General features: G+C 28.9%; 1 protein-coding gene across 1 annotated transcript in view; it reads right to left on the bottom strand.

Moving 5' to 3' along the window:
* Window positions 1–24,713, bottom strand: part of LOC124419252 — a 118,411-nt gene that overhangs the window by 6,713 nt on the left and 86,985 nt on the right. The window contains exons 6-7 of the mRNA XM_046947877.1: window positions 19,576–19,760; window positions 13,848–13,988 (exon numbers count right to left, since the gene is read on the bottom strand). Coding sequence (XP_046803833.1) covers window positions 13,848–13,988; window positions 19,576–19,760 — 326 coding nt within the window. The remainder of the gene's footprint in view (window positions 1–13,847; window positions 13,989–19,575; window positions 19,761–24,713) is intronic.

Raw genomic sequence — 24,713 nt, 5'->3', positions numbered from 1 at the left:
ATTAATAATATTTCAGTTTTCTATCTTGTTTCTTTTCGACTCTATCGTGTTTTCAACAATAAATACAGTGTCTCTTATAAGTATTCGAATTTAGGTATAATATATAAAGAAACCAAATTTAATAACATATTTTGTATGCAAAATGAATAAATTAATTTGTTAAATTCTCTAAACAGTCCTTAGCTTTGATATCACGCTTTTTAAAACTTTAAAAATTCACATTTACTTAAATTAATTCAGCTTTATTTAAAAATAGTCCATAAAATTACTTCACAAAAGCATACGAATTTTTTGTATTTCATATTTGACTATATTATACGAAACACAAAAATTAGAATAGAATGTTATTTTGCTAAAAATTGTTTTAAGGGGTAACTATCAACGGAATGGATATATTTTTGGACCATTTGGGGCATTTATACCATCTTTTCATATAATATCATTAAAATTACGATTTTTGCCCATATTTTCCATATTTTTTTCTCTTTTTCCATAGATGAAACCAAAATTTAATATTAGGATTTAATAGATTCCTTCAGGTATCTAAAAATAATAATCTTTGTTATAAGGATTTGCTTTTAAACATTCCATGATATATTTTTGGTATCGTTCTTCTGTTTCTAATTGAATTATCTGGATCTTAGGTCCCTCTTCGCACCACTAGGATCGATATTTTTCGACAAAGTTGGATAATATATATTATTGTAGATATTAGCACTAATACTTATATTTTAAATTTTCCAGACATCGTAGCGATATACAACTCCAAAACATGCCTTAACAAACCGTCATCCTATACAGTAGATTTTAGTACTTACAACTTATAACATTCACGATTATGTTGCCCAGTACAACAACATTGTATGTCCAAAATTTTAATCATATTAGATAATATTTAAACATATATCAATATTTTTGAGTTAGACCATATTGATATGGTGACATTCAGCCTAGAGGCCATTGGTTATAAAAAGGAATGATTCCATTATATTGAATGGCCTTTCTGCGAGGCATGCTTTAGAGTTATACACCTCCACAATATAATGAAAACTTAAAATGTATAACAGCTGATATCTAAAACAATATATAGAAGACAAGTTTATGTCAAATATGAAATACAGAAAAAATTCGTATACTTTTGTGAGGTAATGTTATGGACTTTTTTAAATAAAGCTAAATTAATTTAAGTATATGTGAATTTTTAAAGTTTTAAAAAGCGTGATATCAAAGCTAAGGACTGTCTTGAGAATTTAACAAATTAATTTATTAATTTTGCATACAAAATATGTTACTAAATTTGTTTTTTTTTCATATTATACCTAAATTCGAATATTTATGAGAGACACTGTATATTCGTTTACAGATGGAATTAATATAATAAAATAAAAACTAGTATACAACATCATCTAGAAAATGTAAATGAAGAACTAAAAGTCATGATGAGAAAGTAGAAGTCACAGGCCATGAGTATCAAATCTTTGCATATATCGCGATTATTGTTCGTCGTACGAGTTTAGATGTTATTACAACTTTTGTATACAATACAATTTAACTGTGTTACTTAAAAATATCAGTTGATTAATACTTCAAAGATATTGTGATACTATTCTTGCATCAATTAGAAGAAAATACTTCATTTATTCTTATTAAATCACTTATCTTAGAATTTCGGTAAATTAGCACAGTATTTGTTTATGCATAATTTCAAATAGGTATAGAAGTTGTAATAATACTATAAATTTAATTTGGAGGACATAATCTACTATGTACGTAGACTATTCCCAACAAATTTTATTCATATATGTATCGCGAATTCTTTACATAAAAAGTTCCAATAGAAATTTTAAAGGAAGGACGAACGAGTTTGAATCGACCCAAAAAGTGATTTTAAGTTCACGGATGAACCAAAATGAGAGAGAGGATTCATCATTCATTTACACTTGTCATTCAGATTGACTAGTGTAAATAAAATTTACGGTGTTGTTATGATTTTAATCAACTCATTTAATATGTAAAAAATTCATAGGTACTTTTGCCTTTGTGCACAAAAGTATAACCAGTAGATGTACAAATTGCAGTAATAAAAAAATTCGAATAGTAAAAAAAATTCCACATATTAACAAAATTTAAAACAGGACGATATGTATATTTACATAATTGATTTAAAACTAGAGATAAAAGTTTTTTTTAATTTTATTTTTGGAATACTTAAAAGCAAACAGTATTTAGTTAAATTGTTTGCAAAAAATAACCAAAACGAAAAAATAATTCACATGTACACATGCAAAATAAAAATAACCAATTTTGGTTAATAATAACCAAAGTGGCAACACTGGTTGTAAGTGTAAAAGTAATTTTTAATTTTTTCAGTATTCAAATTATTTGTAGATTTGTCAATGATCTACAAAGAATTTTTGCAGATTCCAGCAAAAAATTATTTTATTCATTCACTTTAAATTTAACAAAATTCTTGTTTGTTTTGGTAAAAAATTTTTGAAATTAATCAATGAATTTTTAATAATTATACCCTTCATCTTCGTGAGAAGGGTATATATAAGTTTGTTATTCCGTTTGTAATTTCTAATAATTTTCCAACCCTATAAAGTATATATTCTGGATCCTTATAGAAAGCGAAGTCGATTTAGTCATGTCCGTCTGTCTGTGAATGTCGAAAGATTAACGTGAGCACCTGACGGCCTTATCTTCATCCACTGGGTAGACTAGAGACGGTCTACCATGCGCCCCTGAATTCCTATATGAAGAACTCAGGTAGTAATTTTTGTACATGGATGTCCGGTCCATGTACAAGCACTTTGTTGAAGTACTCGAGCTATCTAATCTCTTACCATAGCAGCCCCGTTGCGGAATGACAGGCCTCATTGCAATTAATCCGCGTACCCCGACAAGAAAAATTACTGGTCTAAAGTCAATAGAAGGGGGTGACAAGTCCCAACATCAGGTGAAATCAATCTTCCGACTATGCTGAAGTGACCACCCTTAATGATGTCATGAAAGAATTGCATTATTAAAAATGCAATCTCCATCATCTAATGACCCATTCCAGTGCATTCCTTAACCTCTTTAAGCCCGCGCAACCACACTACTGAGATGGCTCTGTTGTTTTGGCAACAGCACCTAGAGACATATTTGGTAATCCGAAATATATTTCCAATAATTACCCCGACAAATAGTCGCGCAACATGTATCAATATATCCTGTTGGGACGGCAACAGCACCGAAGAGCTTCCCCGGAGCGTAAAAAGGCATACTAAATCAGTACTAATTTGCAATATATGGAGACTTTCCGGATCTTTCACCAATTTTAGCATCAGTCCCATTCCCATGATCATAAAGATCGATCTACGGGATGACAGGCAACCATTGAATACTGACCTGACAATTCCCCAGCATATACTGGCGTCCCACTACACAAACGGTAAGAAATACCGGGTTTAGGAATCCAGCATATGCTGCTTTGTATACAGACCTGTTCGAAGAGAGATTTATCCAACCCATTAGGTATAGGATATATCAATCCTTAAACCAACATTCTCTCCCCGCGATTTTGGGTATTAAACCACAGCCGTCTGTCTGTCTGTCTGTCTGTTGAAATCAGTTTTTAGAGAACCCCAGATATCGGCGAGATCCGAATCTTCAATAATTCTACTAGACATGCCTTCTAGAAGATCGCTATTTAAAATCAGCAAAATCGGTCAGTAAATAACGGAGATATGAGCAAAAATCCGAAACAACCTCTGAAAATTTCATCAAAAAATGTCAACAACACTGTATATAGAAAAAGATGTACACGTGTGTGAGTAGATGTATTTGGTATTATCCAGCTGTGTATTTTTTTTGTATGTTTGGAATCCAAACATACAAAAAAATACACAGCAAAAAAATATGATTTGCATTTTTTGTTAAAATAAAATAATTTTCCCTTTTAGTTTGCAAATATATTTTTTAATGAATAGAAAAAAGTATTTAAAACGTTTTCAATTATATGAGAGTAGATTGTGAGTTATTGTACAATAATTTTTATGCGAATAATGTAAGTTTGAAATTTAAAACTAACACAAATTTTTTCCAAGTGCTTATTAAACAATTTTTTTACGATAAAGAAAAACAAAATCTACGTCAATGTTTACCAGCATGACTACCAAAGTGTTGTTTTACTTTAGCTTGTATACTGTTAAGAACAACAACAACGTATTGCTAGTGATAAGCGCATATAAGTGTATAGAAAACACACTGTCTATAGCTAGGCGCATTTACAAAAACAAAAGATTACCAAGCGCATAGGGTGTCATTGTGTTGTTATTTTTGTTTTTCTGTGTTTTTCGTTATGTATGTTTATATGTCTGTTGGTTTAGATAAGCGTTGCGCGTTCATATTGTTCTAATTACGAAGATTTTCGGCAATTCACACGTAAACAACCCGATCATAAATAAAACTCATAGCAAGAGCGTAAAAATTGCAAAAATTTGTAAAAACAACAACAATATTTTCAAACAAGAGAATAACTTGCAAAAAACTCGTACACTCCAAAAACTTTTCAGGAATGCATAATATTAAAAATACATAAAAACAATATTTTTTATACTTTTTTTAACATTTTACATTAAAAGCTTTAATCTTTGTTTAGAAATAAACATTTTTCTCTTCTTTGAATATGCTTTATCTGTAAAATTTACAATTTTACTTCTTATAAAATTTGATCATAGCAAGCGTAACTGGGAAATCTTTTTTCTAAGTGTTTTTTTGTATTTTCTTACCACTACAATAACAGTTTCTCTTTCTGCGCTTGGCTGTTTAGATGCCTTGTGTAATTTGTGTTTTATTTCGTTTAGCGTTGTTGTTGCTCTTTTTGTTTAGCTTTCCAAAAACTTTTCAGGAATGCATAATATTAAAAATTCATAAAAACAATATTTTTTATACTTTTTTTACATTTTACATTAAAAGCTTTAATCTTTGTTTAGAAATAAACATTTTTCTCTTCTTTGAATATGCTTTATCTGTAAAATTTACAATTTTACTTCTTATAAAATTTGATCATAGCAAGCGTAACTGGGAAATCTTTTTTCTAAGTGTTTTTTTGTATTTTCTTACCACTACAATAACAGTTTCTCTTTCTGCGCTTGGCTGGTTTAGATTCCTTGTGTAATTTGTGTTTTATTTCGTTTAGCGTTGTTGTTGCTCTTTTTGTTTAGCTTTTGATGTAAGAATAATGTAGTGGAAACAATTTAAAATTTATAAAAGATGTTTAAAATACACTATGGTGAAGGGTATATAAGATTCGGCACAGCCGAATATAGCACTCTTACTTGTTTTTTTTTTGCTATTAGCATATGTTGAATTCTTGTATTGAATTTAGCACAGCTAAAAAATTTTAGCTGTGCGTCTATAAATCCAACCATTACATTGGTAATGCCAATATAAGTGCTAACAAACAGCAAAAATATGCAAGCAGTTAGCAAAATCGCGAGATGATCCCTAAGGTAAAATTGCTCTAAACCTTTTTCTGTTATACCACCATAAAACATTGGTAAACGTAACAGCAATATCACCTAATATGTGTTATGATTATGTTCAAGAACTTTTTGAAAATTATAAAAAATTGAAAAAATCATTTTGACAAAATAATAGAAGGATTAAAATAGGAAGTTTTTATACAAATTAAGAGATTGTTTCAAATATTTCAAAAATTTCCATATTTCCAATTTCCATATACATATAAATTAAAAAATATATTTATATCACCAATCAGTTACATAAGTTGGAACTCAAGAGTAATTCCAACAATAATTGCTTTTATACTCATTCTGAAATATCGTGAGCAGTGACAATGTTCTGTAACAAAGAATAATAAGAAGTTGGACTATGACATTGTTTTACAACAACAACAACATTTCCTTCTCTTCACAGACGAGTTCTGTGTAAATTCAACACACTTGTGAGAACTCAATTCTCTCACAATATTTCAAAACTTTTTCGCGAAAATACCGGGACGTTTTTTCACAAACACATAACTATTTTTTAATTTTTTACACAATATTATAGCATTTAACAATCCGAAATATTTTTATTTTTCACAAACTAAAAAAATATTTTTTTAATTTTTTTGACAATTAGTTTTTGTGTGTTGAAAATAAATTGAAAATTAAAAAATTATTTAAAACAAACTTATTTTTTTTTGCAAAAAAAGAGATTTTAAGTCCGAAAAATATATTTATTAAATGTTTACTGATTAGATGTGGGCAAAATAAATTAAAAAATTTGCGAATGTAGAAATTAAAATGTTATTTATTTTTATTTCACTTGAAAAAGTAAAAAAAGTAAATCATAAACACATTTTATTTAAGTAGTTTAGATAAAACAAGTAAGAGTGCTATATTCGGCTGTGCCGAATCTTATATACCCTTCACCATAGCGTATTTTAAACATCTTTTATAAATTATAAATATAAATAAAACACAAAATACACAAGGCATCTAAACCAACAGACATCTAAACATACATAACGAAAAACACAGAAAAACAAAAATAACAACGCAATGACGCCAACAGCATCCAAACCAAGGGTGCCAAAGCCCTATGCACTTATATGCGCTTAACGCTAGCAATACGTTGTTGTTGTTCTTAACAGTATACAATCAAGACTAAAACAACAACACTTTCGTATTCATTGCTGGTAAACATTGACGAGACGTAGATTTTGTTTATCGTAAAAAAAATTGTTTTAAAAAGCACTTGGAAAAAATTTGTGTTAGTTTTAAATTTCAAACTTACATTATTCGCATAAAAATTATTGCACAATAACTCACTATCTACTCTCATATAATTGAAAACGTTATAAATACTTTTTTCTATTCATTAAAAAATATATTTGCAAAACAAAAGGGAAAATTATTTTATTTTAACAAAAAATGCAAATCATATCTTTGTATGGGAGCTATAACAAATTTTGAATCGATTATTATGATTTTCAACATAATTAACCCCTGAGCGAAAAACACAGTTTGGGACAAAATTCATTCATCTATTTAATATATAAAAAAGTATTTTTTTGGAGGTAGTCTTTTTTTTACATTGTGAACCGATTTTGCTGAATTTCAGTACCAAACTGCTTAGGACAACAATATGTATTTGGACATATGTATGTATATAATATGAATAGAAATCATACTAAGATCTCAATCGGTCGCAATTGGTTATAGCTCCCATTTAAAGGCCACTTCCGAAAATCACTTAAAAGCTCATATTTCATTGAATTATAAAGCTATCAGAATAAAATTCGACTTCAATATGTTTCATGTACATATAACCGTTATGTCAATACCCACATACCCGGGTATGTTTTTCATTTTTTAAATGATCTATCGGCTTGAAATTTGGACTATGCTTTCAGAGTAATATTTACATTTTTCAAAAATTATTTTAAACCGATTTTCTATTTTTACCTCGTGTATCAATACCCAACATACCAGGGTTTGTATACAAATTATATGTCAGTTATCGGACAAAATTTAAGTTTCAATATAAATTTTATATTTTATTATTAAAATTATATATATTCTTGTATCTTATGAAAAAAAAAAATTAACTAAAAAACAAATTCATAAATTTGAATGTGATATATTTGTGGACCTTGTAATATTAACAAATATGGGCCGATTTTGATAAAATATTTTTTTATTGTATATTACTTATTAAGTAAATTTATGCTAATTATAATAATTTTATTCTCATATAAACAAAAATATTTAAGTTTAAGTTTTAAAATTTTAATTTTTGACCATGGCTTAGCAATCTTTTTTTACAAAAAAACCTCATTACTTACGACAGCAAAAACAATTTCTTTAATGCTATTTTGTTTTTGATTTTATAAAAAGTTTTGTTCGATTATCTTTCCCGGTCACTGAGTAATAGCTTTTGGAAGTCATAATTTTACAAAGACAAATTCTGCATAATGTACTATTATAGTGCTCCATGCTTGTATGAAAGAAAAAAATTTTATCCTACAGGCCGTCCCCCCGCCCCCTAGAATTGTTCTATGGGTTATAAAAATAAGTCGTGCAAAAAATTAGGTCAATAGGATTACGTTAACTCGTGCCGCAACGGCTCTGAAGTTTGAAGATGCATTTACAAGGGGGAAATATGCAATTTTTTCAGTTTTCACAATAGTTTTGTCATTAAACAATTTGTTTCGCATTTTATTGTCAAAGAATCGTAATGTACACAGAATTAGCATTACAAAAAGATAAAAAACAAAAAAATTTGTTGAAAAATGTAAAAGTTATTAAAAATACCCCAGGCCATTATCGTGTCTCAGAGTACTTGAATTCGAAATGTGATAAAAAAATAAACATTTTTTTTGAAAATATACCAATAAAACAATTGTATTACTTAAAATACATCTGTAGTTACTTGAATATGAGATTTTGTCCTTATAGAATAACGTAAACCTGTTCTCAGCTATGGTCAAAAAATTTTGATATTTTTAAGGTCGTTTCAAAATTCAAATTTTAGTTTTTTTGATACTTTGTTAAACAAATTTCAATATTTTTGGGAGAACTCATAGCGATTTATGGACAACAGATTAGGGAATAAAACAGTAAAAAATTATGTCAATACCTCTTATAGTTTGCCTGTACCTGCAATTTAAATTCAGCGGATTTCGAGAAAAGGCCATTTTTATGTAATATTTTGCAAAATTAGCCTTTTTTATATTGTTGTGTATTTTAAATGGAACCTTTTGTAACTTTATTAGTCCACATATTTCTAAATAAAAATCAAGAGTTTTATGCTATTTGGACGCCATTAATCCATAAACTTTAAAGGTCAAAGGTCAAATTTTGTAATATGTGCAATTATTGATGGAAACTAGACGAAATTGTTTCTATTTTTAGGTAGATTATCATAAAACTTAAGAAATTTATTTATTAACAACCGATATTTACAATAACAGTGAAAAAAAAATTAACCCTTAAACGGCCTTGGGGTCAAAATGACCTTGATGTTTTAAAAACATGCCAATTTGGACATATTTCAATAAAACCCGTTTTCAATCCAATTAATTCAGCTTAAAAAAATTTAGGCATTAAACCTTTTTGAATATGGTGTCAATTTGAACCAAAGTATTTTTTCAGTAATACTTTTTGTAATCGATGTAAATTTTGTATTAAAAACTAAGTTATCATAATTTATATTTGTGATATAATTTTCCAGTTTTATTTTTATTTTAAATACATTTTTTAGATTTCATTATTTTTATTTATATATTATATTTTTTATTATACCCAATTGTTTTTTTTATCAATTTGCTGAATTAATGGGATTGCAAACGGGTTTTATTTTTCGACCATAGCTGAGAACAGGTTTACGTTATTCTATAAGGACAAAAACTCATATTCAAGTAACTACAGATGTATTTTAAGTAATACAATTGTTTTATTGGTATATTTTCAAAAAAATGTTTATTTTTTATCACATTTCAAATTCAAGTGCTCTGAGACACGATAATGGCCTGGGGAATTTTTAATAACTTTTACAGTTTTCAACCAATTTTTGTGTCCAATATTGGTTCAATACCCACCTTAAAGTATACCGATCGATTTTTTGAGTCGATTAAGACATGTCCGGCTGGCTGTCCATGTAAACCTTGTGCGAAAGGTACAGGCCGCAATTTTTAAGATAATTTGATGAAATTTGGACCAAGCATGTTTTTTGGTACAGGGACGAAGCCTATTGAAAATGGTTGAAATCGATCCATTATTTCACCTAGCCCCCATACAACCGTACCTCCCGATTTGAACTTTTTATGCCATAATTACGTCAAATTTTCTATTATCTCTCTAAAAATTGGCACAAGTAAATGACACTGCAGATTTTTTAAGGATCGGGCCTTATTTGACCCTAGCCCCCATACAAACCCCCCTTCAAAAAATGTCTTAAACGTCTAAAATTTACTTGTAACCATTTGTATCGCAATGAAACTCAACAAAACTTACTGTTATTTAAAAATATATCCTTTTTCCAAATTTACCGAGGATCGGCCCATATTTGACCTATAAAAAGCCTCATTTAGAAATTTTAGTTTTTTTTATCAATAAATTGCTTAAATATTTTGGAATTTTCAACATAAAAGTTTCTTTATAAAAAATAAAAATTTTAAAAATATACTCATGGTGTATATTTTTAATATGGTCGGCCATGCCCGACTATACTTTCCTACTTGTTTTTTTCATAAAAATGTTCAGATGATTATTAACGTTCTTCGTGCAAAATTTTAAGAATTTAGTTGTATTAGTTTCTCAGATAAACGATTTTTATACCCTACACCACTTTAGTGGGGAGGGTATATTGGGTTCGTGCTGATGTTTGTAACATACAAAAATATTCGTCCTATACCTTAAAGTATACCAATCGGCTTAGAATCATTTTCTGAGTCGATTAAGCTATTTCCGTCCCTTTGGCTGGCTGTCCATGTAAACCTTGTGCGCAAGGTACAGGCCGCACGCTTTTTTGGCCAAAAAAAGTAAAAATATTCCGAAATAAAGTTAAAAAAACAAACCAAATGCTTTATTTTTTTAAATAATCCCCATTTTTAACATACATACTGACTGGTGTAGGGTATCATATGGTCGGCTACGCCCGACTATACATTCATACTTGTTTGAATTTAATTAATATGGAAGGTGTCGCTTTCCTGCTGGTAGCCAATTTAATACCCAAAATGTTTACATGGATTTTAAAATTTTAAGATTCTATCTGTAATACTTTCCAAGATAAACGAATTTTTGTATTTAATTTATATTGGAGGTGCCACGCTCCCCTAACGCTAGTCCGCCCACTTTTTATCCTAAATAATCATATTGACACTAAAGTTGCTCCTACAAAATATGATGACTCTAACAAGAAAAACGAATTTTTGTATTTAATTATTATGGGAGGTGTCGCTCCCTTCATGGATAGTCCGCCAATTTATTTCCCAAAATAATAACATGGATGTTAGAGTTATTTATACAAAATTTTAAGATTCTAACTGTATTAGTTTCCCAGATAAACGAATTTTTGTATTTAATTTATATGGGAGGTGCCACGCCCTTTAACGCTAGTCCGCCCACTTTTTATCCTAAATAATTATATTGACACCAAAGTGGATCCGACAAAATTTGTATATTATTAAAAATATACAAATTTTATGAAATTTCAAAATAAAAGGTAGCCTATTACCCATTCCAGTCATACAGTAATACGCCGTGAAAATTTCAAGAAAATCGGTTCAGCCGTTTAGTAGTCTATAACGTTCAAACATATAAACATACAAACTTACAAACATATAAACATACAAACACACGTTCATTTTTATATATCGAGCCCTTTTTGCAAAATGGACGTAAGCGACTTAATTTTCGATTTTCGTTTTTTTATAGAAATCGATAATTTAGGTCTATTAGCATCATCTCTGAAAATTTCATAGCTATAGATCCAATGGTTTCAACTTTACAAGAAAAATAAAAAAGACGTAAGTACACATTTATTTTCTGTTTATGAATTTTGTAACAGCAAGGTGTCGGTAACGTCTAAATTTTCTTTTAAAATAAATTAAATTGATAGAAAAATTTTAACAAATTAACGTATTAAATTTGTTTATGAATGAAATGCCACATATCTGAGAATAATTGTAATAAATTCATGTAATTATCACTATGTCATTACAATTTATGTGCTAAAATTTATAATTTTCTATAACTTTTTATGAATTTAATTCATTCTAATTACTAATTACATTACATTTATGTTGTTTCCATTTAACCAACTCTTATATTTGGTTGTAAATTTGTGAATTTCGGAAGGCGGACCTATATATGGACTTATTTATTCGATATAAGGAGAATTGTACTACAATGTATGGATATTAATGTGGACATCAGGGTGTTTTTTCAGAATGGTCTTTAATGAGGTATTTGGTCAATTGTGGACCGAGGTCTATAGAATTTAAACGCGTTATTAGTTTTAAGAACAAATGTTTTTGTAGAATTTCATTATACCTTTTTAAATTTTGAAAGATTTGTTAACTGTAAACTTATTTTCTGTATGTAAAAAATCATTGTCTTATAGGACCCATATATGGAGGCTAGGGTCAAATATTGCCTGATATCTGTAATACTTCCCAACATAATTTACAGGTATATATAACCGACTTCTGCAAAATTTTATAGCGATTGCAACATAAGCAACATATTTATTAATGTTTTAACTATTTCCCGGGAGGTACTTGTATTGAGGCTAAGTGAAATCATGAACCGTTTTTTGCCCATTATTAACACAAAACAATATTTGTCATCAATAAGCAAATTTAGAGAATTTCATCACTCTAGCTTTTAACAGAGAATTTAGACGTAACCGCCTCAACATTGTTTATATTACAAAAATTTGTCTCGGCAAAAAAGACGTAAGCGACAAAAAAAAACGGATATAGCGTCAAAATTAAATTCGAAACAAACTGCATCCCATATTTTAGATGTAATAGTATTTATTAACGGAGTTTTGGAGTGATGCTTTGTCCTACTTCGAAGATAATTAAAATATTTTTTAACAGAGAATTTAGACGTAACCGCCTCAACATTGTTTATATAACAAAAATTTGTCTCGGCAAAAAAGACGTAAGCGACAAAAAAAAAAAAAAACGGATATAGCGTCAATATAAAATCGAAACAAACTGCATCCCATATTTTAGATGTAATAGTATTTATTAACGGAGTTTTGGAGTGATGCTTTGTCCTACTTCGAAGATAATTTAAAAAAATACTCTCCTGTAAAATATTGTTTTTGTCCGTTACGTCTTTTGTGCGTAAAGGGCTCGATATATAGAATAACCATTCTTTTAAATAGGTTTACATTTTTAGAGAAATTTTTATTATTTATAGATTTGCAGAATTTTATCCTAATTGTAGTGTTTAAGATGGAATTACTGACCTTGAAGCAATTTTTAAGAGCTCCAAAGTCCTATTCGGGGAGTACGGTTGTATGAGGGCTAGGGGAATGGACCGATTTAATCCATTTTCAAACAACTTTGTCCTTGGGTAAAATTAAACATATCAGGCTACTTATATCGAATTATTTGGAAAATTTTGATTTGTAGTATGAAAAAAACAGCTAAATTAAAGTGTTTTTTTTATTCTGAAAACTTTTATATTGATTTTACGCAACACAACATGACATGAGGTAGAGCCATAAAATAAATAATATTGCACAATATCCTTATACTAAAATTTGCGATTTTATTAACATAAAAAAACTAAAAAAGATATAAACTATTGGTAACTATCATAACAACTGATAAGTTTCACTGTTAAACAATTTGTTTATTGACTAAAATTAAATAAAATAAATGCCGCTGATAGAAACAAGTTCAAAGCCTCACCTGTACATTTTTTTAAATTTTAGATAGGACAGTTTTCATAGGGTAAACAAATGTCATATTTTTTGTGCACCCCCTAAAATAAGCACATTTAGAAGATGTTAAGCCGTGCCACTGGGGCCTCAAAGTTTTGAAAATCTCGATGTTTTGGCAGTTTTGTGGATCGATTAAAACTATTTAAATTTTTCATATGTTCTTCACGATAAATACGCAATAATAATAATACAAATAACGCACTTTCATCTTAGGGTTCATGTTTATTTTTTTTTTAGGTTCGGTAGTAGTTGCGTATTTATCGTGAAGAACGTATGAACATTTTAAATAGTTAACATCTTTCAAACATACTCAAACTTTCTTAAAATCTAAAAAAACATTAGGGCGCTCAAAAAACCACCCTAATGTACATATGTATATTAATTACCACTTCAATATTCTGCATCTGTGTATATGTGATTGAACGACGTTTTCTTCTTATTTCTTCCGTGTTATCATCACCTGGTATATCACCGTTATCAGTTCCTTCCATTGGAAGCATCACCATATTACTTGTATCATCTTTGCTCTTTTAAGAATTGAAAGTATTGTTTTTTATTAATATTTTATATGTATATATACATTAGAGGTTTATGAACAGTTCTTATTTTGTACTTTAGCGTCTAAACCCAACTAGTGTTAAATTTTAGTCTAATCAAAACGGGAAACCGTGCAGGAAATGTATTAAAAAGTCTAAAATTGAGTAAATAATAGTACTTTTTTGATTTCTTTAAATTGTGCCGATAAAATAAACTTTTCTCAACATTTCAACTAAATCTTCGAGAGAAAATTATCTATCCAACGATGTGTAAAACATTTGTATCGAAGGTCAAACACAATTAACAATTTCCAAAGCCATAAAAATCATGCATTTTTTGTAGGGTTCAGAAATATTCATATACGAGCACTTAAATTGATATATTCGTGATAAAAAAAACATGAATGAAATTTGCAATTTCTGTTTTTTATGTTCACATTCGGAAATTAGATGCTAATTATACCCTTCACCTTCGTGAGAAGGGTATATTAAAGTTTGTCATTCCGTTTGTAATTTCTATAATATAATTGTCCGACCCTATAAAGTATATATTATGGATCCTTATAGAAAGCGGAGTCGATTAAGCCATGTCCGTCTGTCTCTTGAAATCAGTTTTTAGAGGTTCCCAGATATCGGCGAGATTAGAATCTTCAATAATTCAGTTAGACATGCTTTCGAGAAGATCGCTATTTAAAATCAGCAAAACTGATTTATAAATAACGGAGATATGAGCAAAAATCCGAGACAACCTCTGAAAATTTCATCAAAAAACGTCATATTTTTCATGCTTTGTTAAATAAGCAACAACAACACTATATATTAGAAAAAGATGTACACGTGTGTAGATGTATTTGGGTTTTCAGCTGTGTATATGGTTTTGTACGTTTGGTTGCTGTTGGCGTCATTGAGTTGTGTATTTTGTTTTTGTGAATTCTGTTCGTATATTTGGCTGTAGGTTGGATGTATTGCGTTGTTTATTTTGTTTTTCGTTATGTATGTTTAGAGTCTGTTGCTTTAATTGTCTTGTGTATTTTGTTTTTTATTTCGTTTAGCGTTGTTGTTGTTTATTTTGCCTTTGGTGTAATATTAATGTAGTCGGGAAAACATTTATAAAACTAATATGTTGAAAATACACTATGGTGAAGGGTATATAAGATTCGGCACAACCGAATATAGCACTCTTACTTGTTTTATATTGTGTAGTCTTTACTTTGTATGCAGAAACGATTTACACAAAAACAAGTATGAAAATATGGTCGGAGCGACCATATGATACCCTACACCAATTATGAATTTATTCTTTATAATTATTATTCTTTATAATAATTCATTGTTCCGATACATTTAAGCAATTTTTGGATGAAAGGGGCAAATATGTACCAACCCCGATAAAGTTTTGTGAATATATTTATACAATATTTATTTGTGCCGAATTTCATTGCGATATTTGTATTCAAGTTTTAAGTTATTTTGGACATTCAAGTAATTTTCTTAAGGGGACTTTGTATGGTAGCTAGGGTCAAATGAGGCCCGATCTTCATGAAATTTGGTCATCAAGGCTTGTATAAAATTTAGTTGTGCTACCTTTTATCGTTATACAGGTATATTTAACATAATTATCAGCTCAGAAGCCCTTTTTGGGGGGTTCTGTTGCATGGGGTCTGAAATAATTGACTGATTTTATTCATTTTCAATAGGATTTGTTCTTGGGTCAAAAAAAGCGTGTGCGCCAAATTTCATCCAATTTTCTTGAAAATTGCCAAATCGACTCAGAAAACGATTCTAAGCCGATTGGTATAATTTAAGGTGGTTATAGAACGAATATTTTTGTATGTTACAAACATCAGCACAAACCCAATATACCCTCCCTACTGAAGTCGTTTAGGGTATAAAAACAGTGAAATATAATTAGTTAGAGCACTTTTAGCTAAGGGGAAAAAGGAAAGTAGCAAAAGACGCACGAGCGTTGCCACTGTTCTAATTTTAATCCTACAAAATTTGTGTTAAAAAAACACCCAAAATCGTTTAAAACCTACCAAATTTTGATAATCATATGAAACTGTTTTTGAAAAAAGTGTGACTTATGTAGCAAAAGGATCTTAAGCTATGTATTTAAAGTTATTATATCTAACAATATTAGATCGTGTCAACTTACAATTGTTACACAATTCCTGAAAAATTTTCAAGATCTAAAGACCATGTATCATAGCTTTAATGCCACTATTCAAAGTTTTATTATATATTTGTTTCTTAAGGATATTTTTAATTTGTGTAGGGAAATGTCCTTGAAGATATGAATTTTGCAAAACCCAACCGACTTAGCTATAGGTAATTTTTATATCTTGCACCTAATTATAAGTATTAAAATGATTCGATTAAATTTGTTTATATATTGGTTAAAACCGATCCATGATGTTGTCCAGACCCAATACAAATCGGAAAACTCCTAGAAAATCATTTTAATGTTAAAAATACGTTGGTTATGTAAGCAAATTTAATTCAGTTTAAGGTACCCATTATAAATCATAATATCGGTTCCCTAACTCCCACATAAAAATTTGCGACAATATGCAGTGGACTTTTTTCAGCCAAAAAGTTGATTTTCAATATTTTGGTTTTTATGCATTTGCATTTCAGATGATATTAAGATATATGCATTTCACAAAAATAGTTTGTTATTAGAAATTTATCACTCTCTGGGATTCGGAATTAGTTGATAATTGGCCCAATTGCTAATTAAAGACCCTTTTTAAAAAATCCTTCGGATGTTCATATTTTGGCCGAACTTTCAAATTTAAAGAAGTTCGGGTTCGGTGTAAGGTACCAAACGAAATTTTGAGTTCGGTCGGACTCTATTAAAATGAAATGTCAAAGAATAAAAAATATTTTTTTTCCGTTTGTAAAATATAAGTTATCTTTGGAGCTTTAAATAAATGAAAAATGTCGCAAAAAATTATAAAGATTATGTTTAAGTGATAAGAAAAACTAATAAGTGCTAATATCCTCGCAATTTTGCGAAAAAATTTAAGTTTTGTGAGTGCGTTTAGTTCTCACAAGTTTGTTTTATTCTCTCAGAGCTCGTCTGTGTGAAGAGAATAAAAATTGTTTGAAAACCGCTTCAGTTTCCCCTATATGTACTTCTATATGGCTTATGTGTTGTAGTTTGACAATATTTTATTTAAAATATTATGGCTTTAAAATAAGGATAATTATATCAAAAAAAGTTCTTGATTTAAGGATATCTTAAAAATGGTATAAAGAATTGGTACATCTAACTCTAAGATTAGCAAGTGCTACACGAGCGCAGTTTAATTTATCTTAGCATTATACAAGATTCTTCATAATCTAGTAACTAACTAAATAAATAACTAACTAATTTTTACTTCAATTTACTTGTTTGTTTTAATTATTGAGAAATTGTACATATGTATGTAATAATATCATTGAACTACACATAGGCATTTAAAAATTTCCTTTATTATTTTATACCCTTTTTTAATGTGGCAACGCTTTTTTGAATATGTACAAATAAAATAAACTTCATAAATCTCGTTACTTGTCAAAAATAAAATTGAAACAACCTTCTATATTTTTTAAATCATGGAATTTACTAACAAGTCGGGCGTAGCCGACCATATGATACCATACTCCAGTCAGTATGTATGTTAAAAATTGGGATTATTTGGAAAAATAAAGCATTGGGTTTGTTTTTTAACTTTATTTCGGAATATTTTTACTTTTTTTTTGACAAAAAATAGATTTTTTTACAAGAGGGCTCAAAGGGGAGTAGTGCAAAATATGGCCCTATCCTTAAAAATGTTGGTAGGAGGAGTTAAGTCTTCTTCAATATTATTTATGTAGAATTTAAAAGTGTTATTAGTGTTTGTAAGTGAATTTTAACCTTTAAGTCATTTTCTGAAAGGCAGTTTGTATGGGGGCTAGGGTCAAATGAAGCCCGATCATTACAAAAATCGGTAGTGTCATTTAAAATTCTATAAAACTAAGTTTTGTCGACCCCACTAAAGTGGTGTAGGGTATAATTAAAGCCCAAAAATAATATTCATTAATAAATTTAAATATCTGAGACCTTAATTTATATATTGACTTATTTCATTGGATTACATACATATTAAATACATATATGGGAAAGTTTTTCACAAAATTGCACGATTCACGATTTTACTTTTCATTGTAGAAAATTTAAATATAAGTTTTTTTAATACAATAATAAAATTGCTTAATTTTTCAAAAATAATTGTTCAGATAAAGTTTTTTCTTAAAATTTTTTTAAATTACTAGTTGATTTACTATATGTATTTATAACTTTATAATTTGTCTATCGATATTAATGTTTTATGTCTTGTTTGTCTTTCAAATTTTCCTCTGGAAGATAATTGGCGCAAGTTATTAACAATTAAGAAAAAACATATTATTTATACTTTTCAATCGATTTACGTCAGGGCTCCCGTTGTCAGATTGGACTAAAGTTACACTAATGAACAAAATAAAACTCATCCAAACAAAATCGATAGGTATTGGACACCTCTACTGTACACTTGTGGACAATGAATTAAGTTATTCTATCATCTCTATTCCTGTTTTCGAAAAAATCAATACTGATAACATAAGACCTGTTTAAGACTATGCCTTTTGAGGCAAAAAGGGCAAAGGGAAAAAAGAAAAGAGTGTTGCAAAACAGGCACAAAACGTAACTTGATGGGTTTTTCGGCATTCCTTTTTTAAAATTTAAAATTTTCTTCTTTAAAAAAAATAAATTAATACAAAATGATCTAAAATTTACAGTTAATGGTCAAAGAAACATGTATTTTCAAGTATTTTGGTAAAATTTTATTTTAAAGAGTGTTAAAAAATTCATGAATAATTAAATTAATAAAATAATAATACTAATTAATGAAATATTAAAAAAATAAACATATTAATTCGTTTAAAATATATTTAAATCAATGCATTAAGAATTATAAATATGGCAATACTTACACTCATTAGCACATTGGAACATGACTAAGTAACAAAATTAACTTATAATTATATGTGTGTCATTTTGTATTATTTTTTAATTGTATATTTTTATTTATTTTTTGGTGACATTTAATTAAGACATTTTGAAAAAATAATTAAAAATTAAATATTTTTAATTCCTGATAATTTTATCCTTAAGTGCTTAATAAGGCATGGAAAAAGACGACAACTGTCCCGGAATGACGTTAAATTTTTATATTCATATAATATCTTTCAAATATCTTTTTAATGTTTTTGCAATGTAATTTTTTTATAATTATCCGAAATTATTCAACGAATATTTAATAGAAATATCGGCTGAACCCCTATCTATCCCATTTTTTATTCTTTCCCAGCTGCTACTAATTTTTTAGAAAAATATTTATTAATAATTCAAAATGACATTTTTGTTCATAATAAATTAAAAATAAATAAGTTAAGTTAATTTTGTTAACTATTTTATCAGAATTGATTTTTTCGAAATAAGAGATCAAAATTGATAGAATAACTTAATTCACAATTGTACATATGTATATGTAATTAATCTTTCGAGTCATACCATTGTTATGCACATTAGAACTTGAAGAATAAACATTCCAAATGATAGAAATGCTAACGTAGTTAAAGCAATATCCGTGATGTCTTTTAATCCAATTTCTTTTGTTTGTTTCGATGGTGCTGCAGAAACCAGATTAGGTACTGGATGTGCCGGTGTGTTATAGTCATCATATCCGTTATCATAACCTATTTTAACAGAAAAATAATTTTTTTAGATTACTATAAATCAATGAATGCCAAAAGATGAAAACTAATTTTTTACAACAATAACATTATGACTTCCCACGGACGAGTCCTGTGTGAATTCAATACAACTGAGAGAAAAGTTTATGAGACAGTGTATAAATCTTTTTCCCGAAAATTCAAACATAAAAGTAAACTTTGTTTTTTAAATATATTTAATAACCCGAAAAAATATTTTTTTTACAAATGAAAAACTTTTTTTCACATTTAATTTTTAAGGGTTAAAGATAAAAGTAATAAAACTAAGTTAAACAAGTTAGAGTGTTATATTCAGCTATGCCGAATCTTTTATACCCTTCGTAATGATTTGTTAAAAAAAAACAGTCAGTACTAAAAAGTCCTCTTTTACAGGTTATTATTACTCCGAGCTTAATTTCATGTCTCTAGATTTAATATTATAGGAAATTCAAAAAAGTACCTTTTGAAAAACGACTTTCAAAAAGTATCTTTTGGAAAACAAAAAAGTACCAAAATCCCTCTTTTATGCGTTCACACTTTATAGGGCTCTACATACTTAATTCTATGTTTCTAGGTTCTATATTATAGAAAGTTTTAAAAGTTCCTTTGTTGAACGAAAAATTACCAAAAAGTCTTCTTTTATGTGTTCTCGCCTAATCCGGGTTATACATACCTTATTTCATAATTTGGATTCAATATTATAAAAAATTAAAAAAGTACCTTTTGAAATACAAATAAGTTCCCTTTTACGGGTTCTAAGCATAGTTGTCAGATGATTACGGTGCAAAGTCATCAAAATCATAAATTGATTTTTGGAAATCGTCTTCGAGTCAAAGCATTGCGTGCTTTTCATACATCCTTCGCGTTCTACGCTTCAAGTTACATGCGACGCTTTCTAAGCGTAAATTTTTTGTTTTATTTATAAAAAACTTCACGTTTTTCTACAGTTTTTATTTATTTTTTATCATTAAAAATTTTTTTTATTAAAATTGATAAATACGAATCAAATAAACAATATAAAATGTCAAAATCAGCTGACATGTTCGTGAGCCCCTTGTGAAGCTTATAAAAGTAAAAAGTAAATCTATTTTAAGCATTTTACGCGTCAAGTCATTCTACGCTATTGTGCTTGTAACGTTCAGCATACAAATACATTGATTCCACATTTTTGACAGGTGCATAGAATGTGAGAAAAAAATTAACTCAAAGTCAAAAACGATTTTTTTTAATATTTTGTTTTTTATACCTTACACCACTTTAGTGGGGAGGGTATATTGGGTTTGTGCTGATGTTTGTAACATACAAAAATATTCGTCCTATACCCGCCTTAAAGTATACCAATCGGCTTAGAATCATTTTCTGAGTCGATTAAGCTATGTCCGTCCGCCCGTCTGGCTGGCTGTCTGTCCATGTAAACCTTGTGCGCAAGGTACAGGTCGCAATTTTCAAGATAATTGGATGAAATTTGGCACACACGCTTCTCTTGGCCCATGGACAAAGTCTATTGAAAATGGTTAAAATCGGTCCATTATTTCGACTAGCCCCAATACAACCGTACCCCCCAAATAGGACCTTTTGGCTTAAAATTAATTTAAATGATCTATTATGTTAACAAAAGTCGACAAAACTTAGTTTTATAGAACTTTAAATGACACTACCGATTTTTGTAATGATCGGGCTTCATTTGACCCTATCCCCCATACAAACTCCCCTTCAGAAAATGACTTAAAGGTCAAAATTCACTTACAAACACTAATAACACTTTTAAATTCTACATAAATAGTATTGAAGATGACTTAACTATTAAATATTCCGAAATAAAGTTAAAAAAACAAACCAAATGCTTTATTTTTTTTAAATAATCCCCATTTTTAACATACATACTGACTGGTGTAGGGTATCAAATGGTCGGTTACGCCCGACTATATTATTTATTTTTGATTTTAGAATAAATGAAATAGCACTCCAATTTGTGTATTTTATGTTGGGCTACTTTTTTCCTAGAATATTTCAAATGTGTTTCGATTTTCTTTTAAATAATAGATAAAATAATAAAATATATGAAACTTTTTATAAAAATACGTTTTTTAATAATCGTAAAATTGAGGGGTAAATTCGGGGGAGGGGTATTTTTGAAAATAAAAATCATAAATTAAATCTCATACTTAATTTCATGTTTCAGCCAACAACCACACACTAGTGCTGCTCTTGCTCTGCTTTGTTTTTTATAAATAAGCGTACAATAACAAAATTTACCATATGATTATGTTATTTGTTTTATTTTGCAATTCTCAATCTCAATTTTTAATTAAATTTATCAGAGGTTGTCTCGGATTTTCGCTCATATCTTCGTTATTCGATCGTATTTCCGATAGAATTATTGATATATAGGAATCCGTTGTTACACGGATGGCTCTAAATTGGGCTGGGGTTCTATATTGAAGATCCAGAAGCAGAAATATACCACAGTTTACAAATCACAACTCAAGCTTCCAGGCAGAAGTACGAGCAATAAAGGAAAGCGTCAATTGGATTAGAACAAAAATGCGAAAAATTCGACGCAACAAAAGACGAAAAATGAGCAAGTATATGATAGTACGTGAACACACAGGATTACGAGCACATTTATACAAAATTGAACGTGCGGATTCAGACGAATATAGAACATGCAGAGAGTGCAGTGAAACTCTGAAGCACATTCCCGACTAACACTGATTGGAAGATTCTTAGGAATTACGTTCAGGAAACTGAGGGTCTGAACACTGAAAAATAATCAATTCATTTCCTTTTTTCATGATAAGGAGCGCACAACAGGCCCAATTGTGGTCTAGGTGTATTTCTTCGGATTTGATGTAGTAAACATCCTCCTCTCAACCTAAACTTACCTAAGACATTTCGATAATTTTTTATCCCAGATTTGACTATTTTTTAAAGTAATCCAATCTTTTTCAGTAGTTCATCATACTCTTTTGATCCATTGTGCTCCAAAATTAATCTATTGGATTTATCATGTGCCTAAAGTTATTATCTTTCTGTAATATACTCGCATAGTGTTCACTAGAGCTTTTTGAATAAATTTACCCTAGGATCCCCACACCTAACGTTATAAACACAGTCATACCTTAAATCATTCACTAATATATTTAATGCGTGGAATATTTTTCGATTATAGTATTTAATTTTGTATCTTTTAGCCCAAATTAACGTAGTTGGTCAGATGACTCCCAATTCGTATCGAAAATTTTAAAATGTCGACAATGAGTGTGAGGAAATGCCTCGGGTTTTAAATATTATTGTGGAGGGCTATCGATATTGGTCTAATATACAACTTTAGGAGCGGGAATATTTGTGAAAATGGGCTAAATAATAACACACGACCGTATTTCATAAAAATCTCGAATTAAATCCGTAAAAAGGGGCTTGGGAGACTTCATGCCTCAACAGATTCATGACATCAAACACACGACAAAGATTAAAAAGCATTATTGAAAGAAAAAATACTGAAAAATTTACATGACCTGCTCAAAACAACGCCCTAAATCATTGTTGCCCAAAATCTCGATTCCCTATCACGCGAGATAGGGCAAGAATATTTTGCGTTGACTCACCTACACTAGAAGCTTATTTGTGTTTTTCTTATTTGAGGACGTGTTAGTTGATTATCTCTCAACTTGCAAAACAAAATCAACTCATTTGCTGATCAGCATTTGTCGAAGTAAGATCTGTACGCAACTTCTTTTAAATTCACACAGAAATACAACAACAAAATTTTGAGAAAGCCGAATATATGTAGGTGAATGAGAGAGCACATCTGATAGTTTTTTATATATGAACTTCAATGTACGCTGTCTGTCAAAATCCATAATATTAATTTGACAATTGGAATACACTTTTTAGTTTGCAAAATGGGTTTTAAACGTTTAAATGAAACCCCGTCAGTAACATTTTTAAATATAAATTACAAATTAGGGTTTTAATTTTAACATTCAAAAACATCGCAAACTGTGCAACTTGTGAATGGTTCCATTTTCGCAATTGAAGTTTTTAAGAATTGATTTGTACAATACTTATATGCAGGGCAAGGACTTTCATGCACTAAAAAATTAAAAATATGCGCTCATAATGTGCACTATAAAATGGGAATATATGCACTAAAAATGTGACAAATATGCACCAAAAAATATTTCTTTGTGAAGGTACAGGTTTTTTTTAGGATTGCTTTATGTACTCTAATACCACTTTAACGACCTCGAGAATGACAAATATAAAGAACTTAGAAACAACTTTATATAGTATATATTTAATTATAGAAGTGGAATGCTTGATAGCAATTCTAATAAAATTTGGTGAATGAATGTGTTTTTTGTATAAATTATATTTCTTTCGAATTTTATAGTTTGAAGGGAAATTTCATCAAATTATCTTTTTATATGTACATACTGATGGACAGACTCATCAAATTATCTTTTTATATGTACATACAGAATGACAGACTCAGAAATTGGACGTTACAATAAGCAGCACAAACTCAAAATACCTTCCACACTATTGTGATTTTAAAAATTAAATAAAACTATGTAAAATTTAATTTCATAGAACCTAGCATAGCAGAAATATAGAAGGTAGTCTCAATCAAAAAAATTAAATAAGGTTTTTTGACGTTTTCCTTATTTTAAACTTTATATACAGTGTTGCCACATGTTAAAAATAATAATGGATTTCAAGAAATATTTTACAAAAAATGTGTAGTTAATTTATCTAAATAAAATTAAATTGCTGATTTCCTCTACAAACTTATAAATAAAACACATTTCGGGTTTATTAAGTGAGATTTTTTTCATTTTTTTATTGATGTGTGAATATTTGTTTTCTTTTAAATGACGGTTTAAAAACCTAATTCGGAAAAATGTTCGGCCTAGATAAAATCGTTTAACAATT

This window comes from Lucilia cuprina, chromosome 4 (genome assembly GCF_022045245.1).
Source record: "Lucilia cuprina isolate Lc7/37 chromosome 4, ASM2204524v1, whole genome shotgun sequence".
In the NCBI taxonomy this organism is placed as follows: Eukaryota; Metazoa; Arthropoda; class Insecta; order Diptera; family Calliphoridae; genus Lucilia; species Lucilia cuprina.
This window is presented reverse-complemented; position numbering and strand designations above follow the sequence as displayed.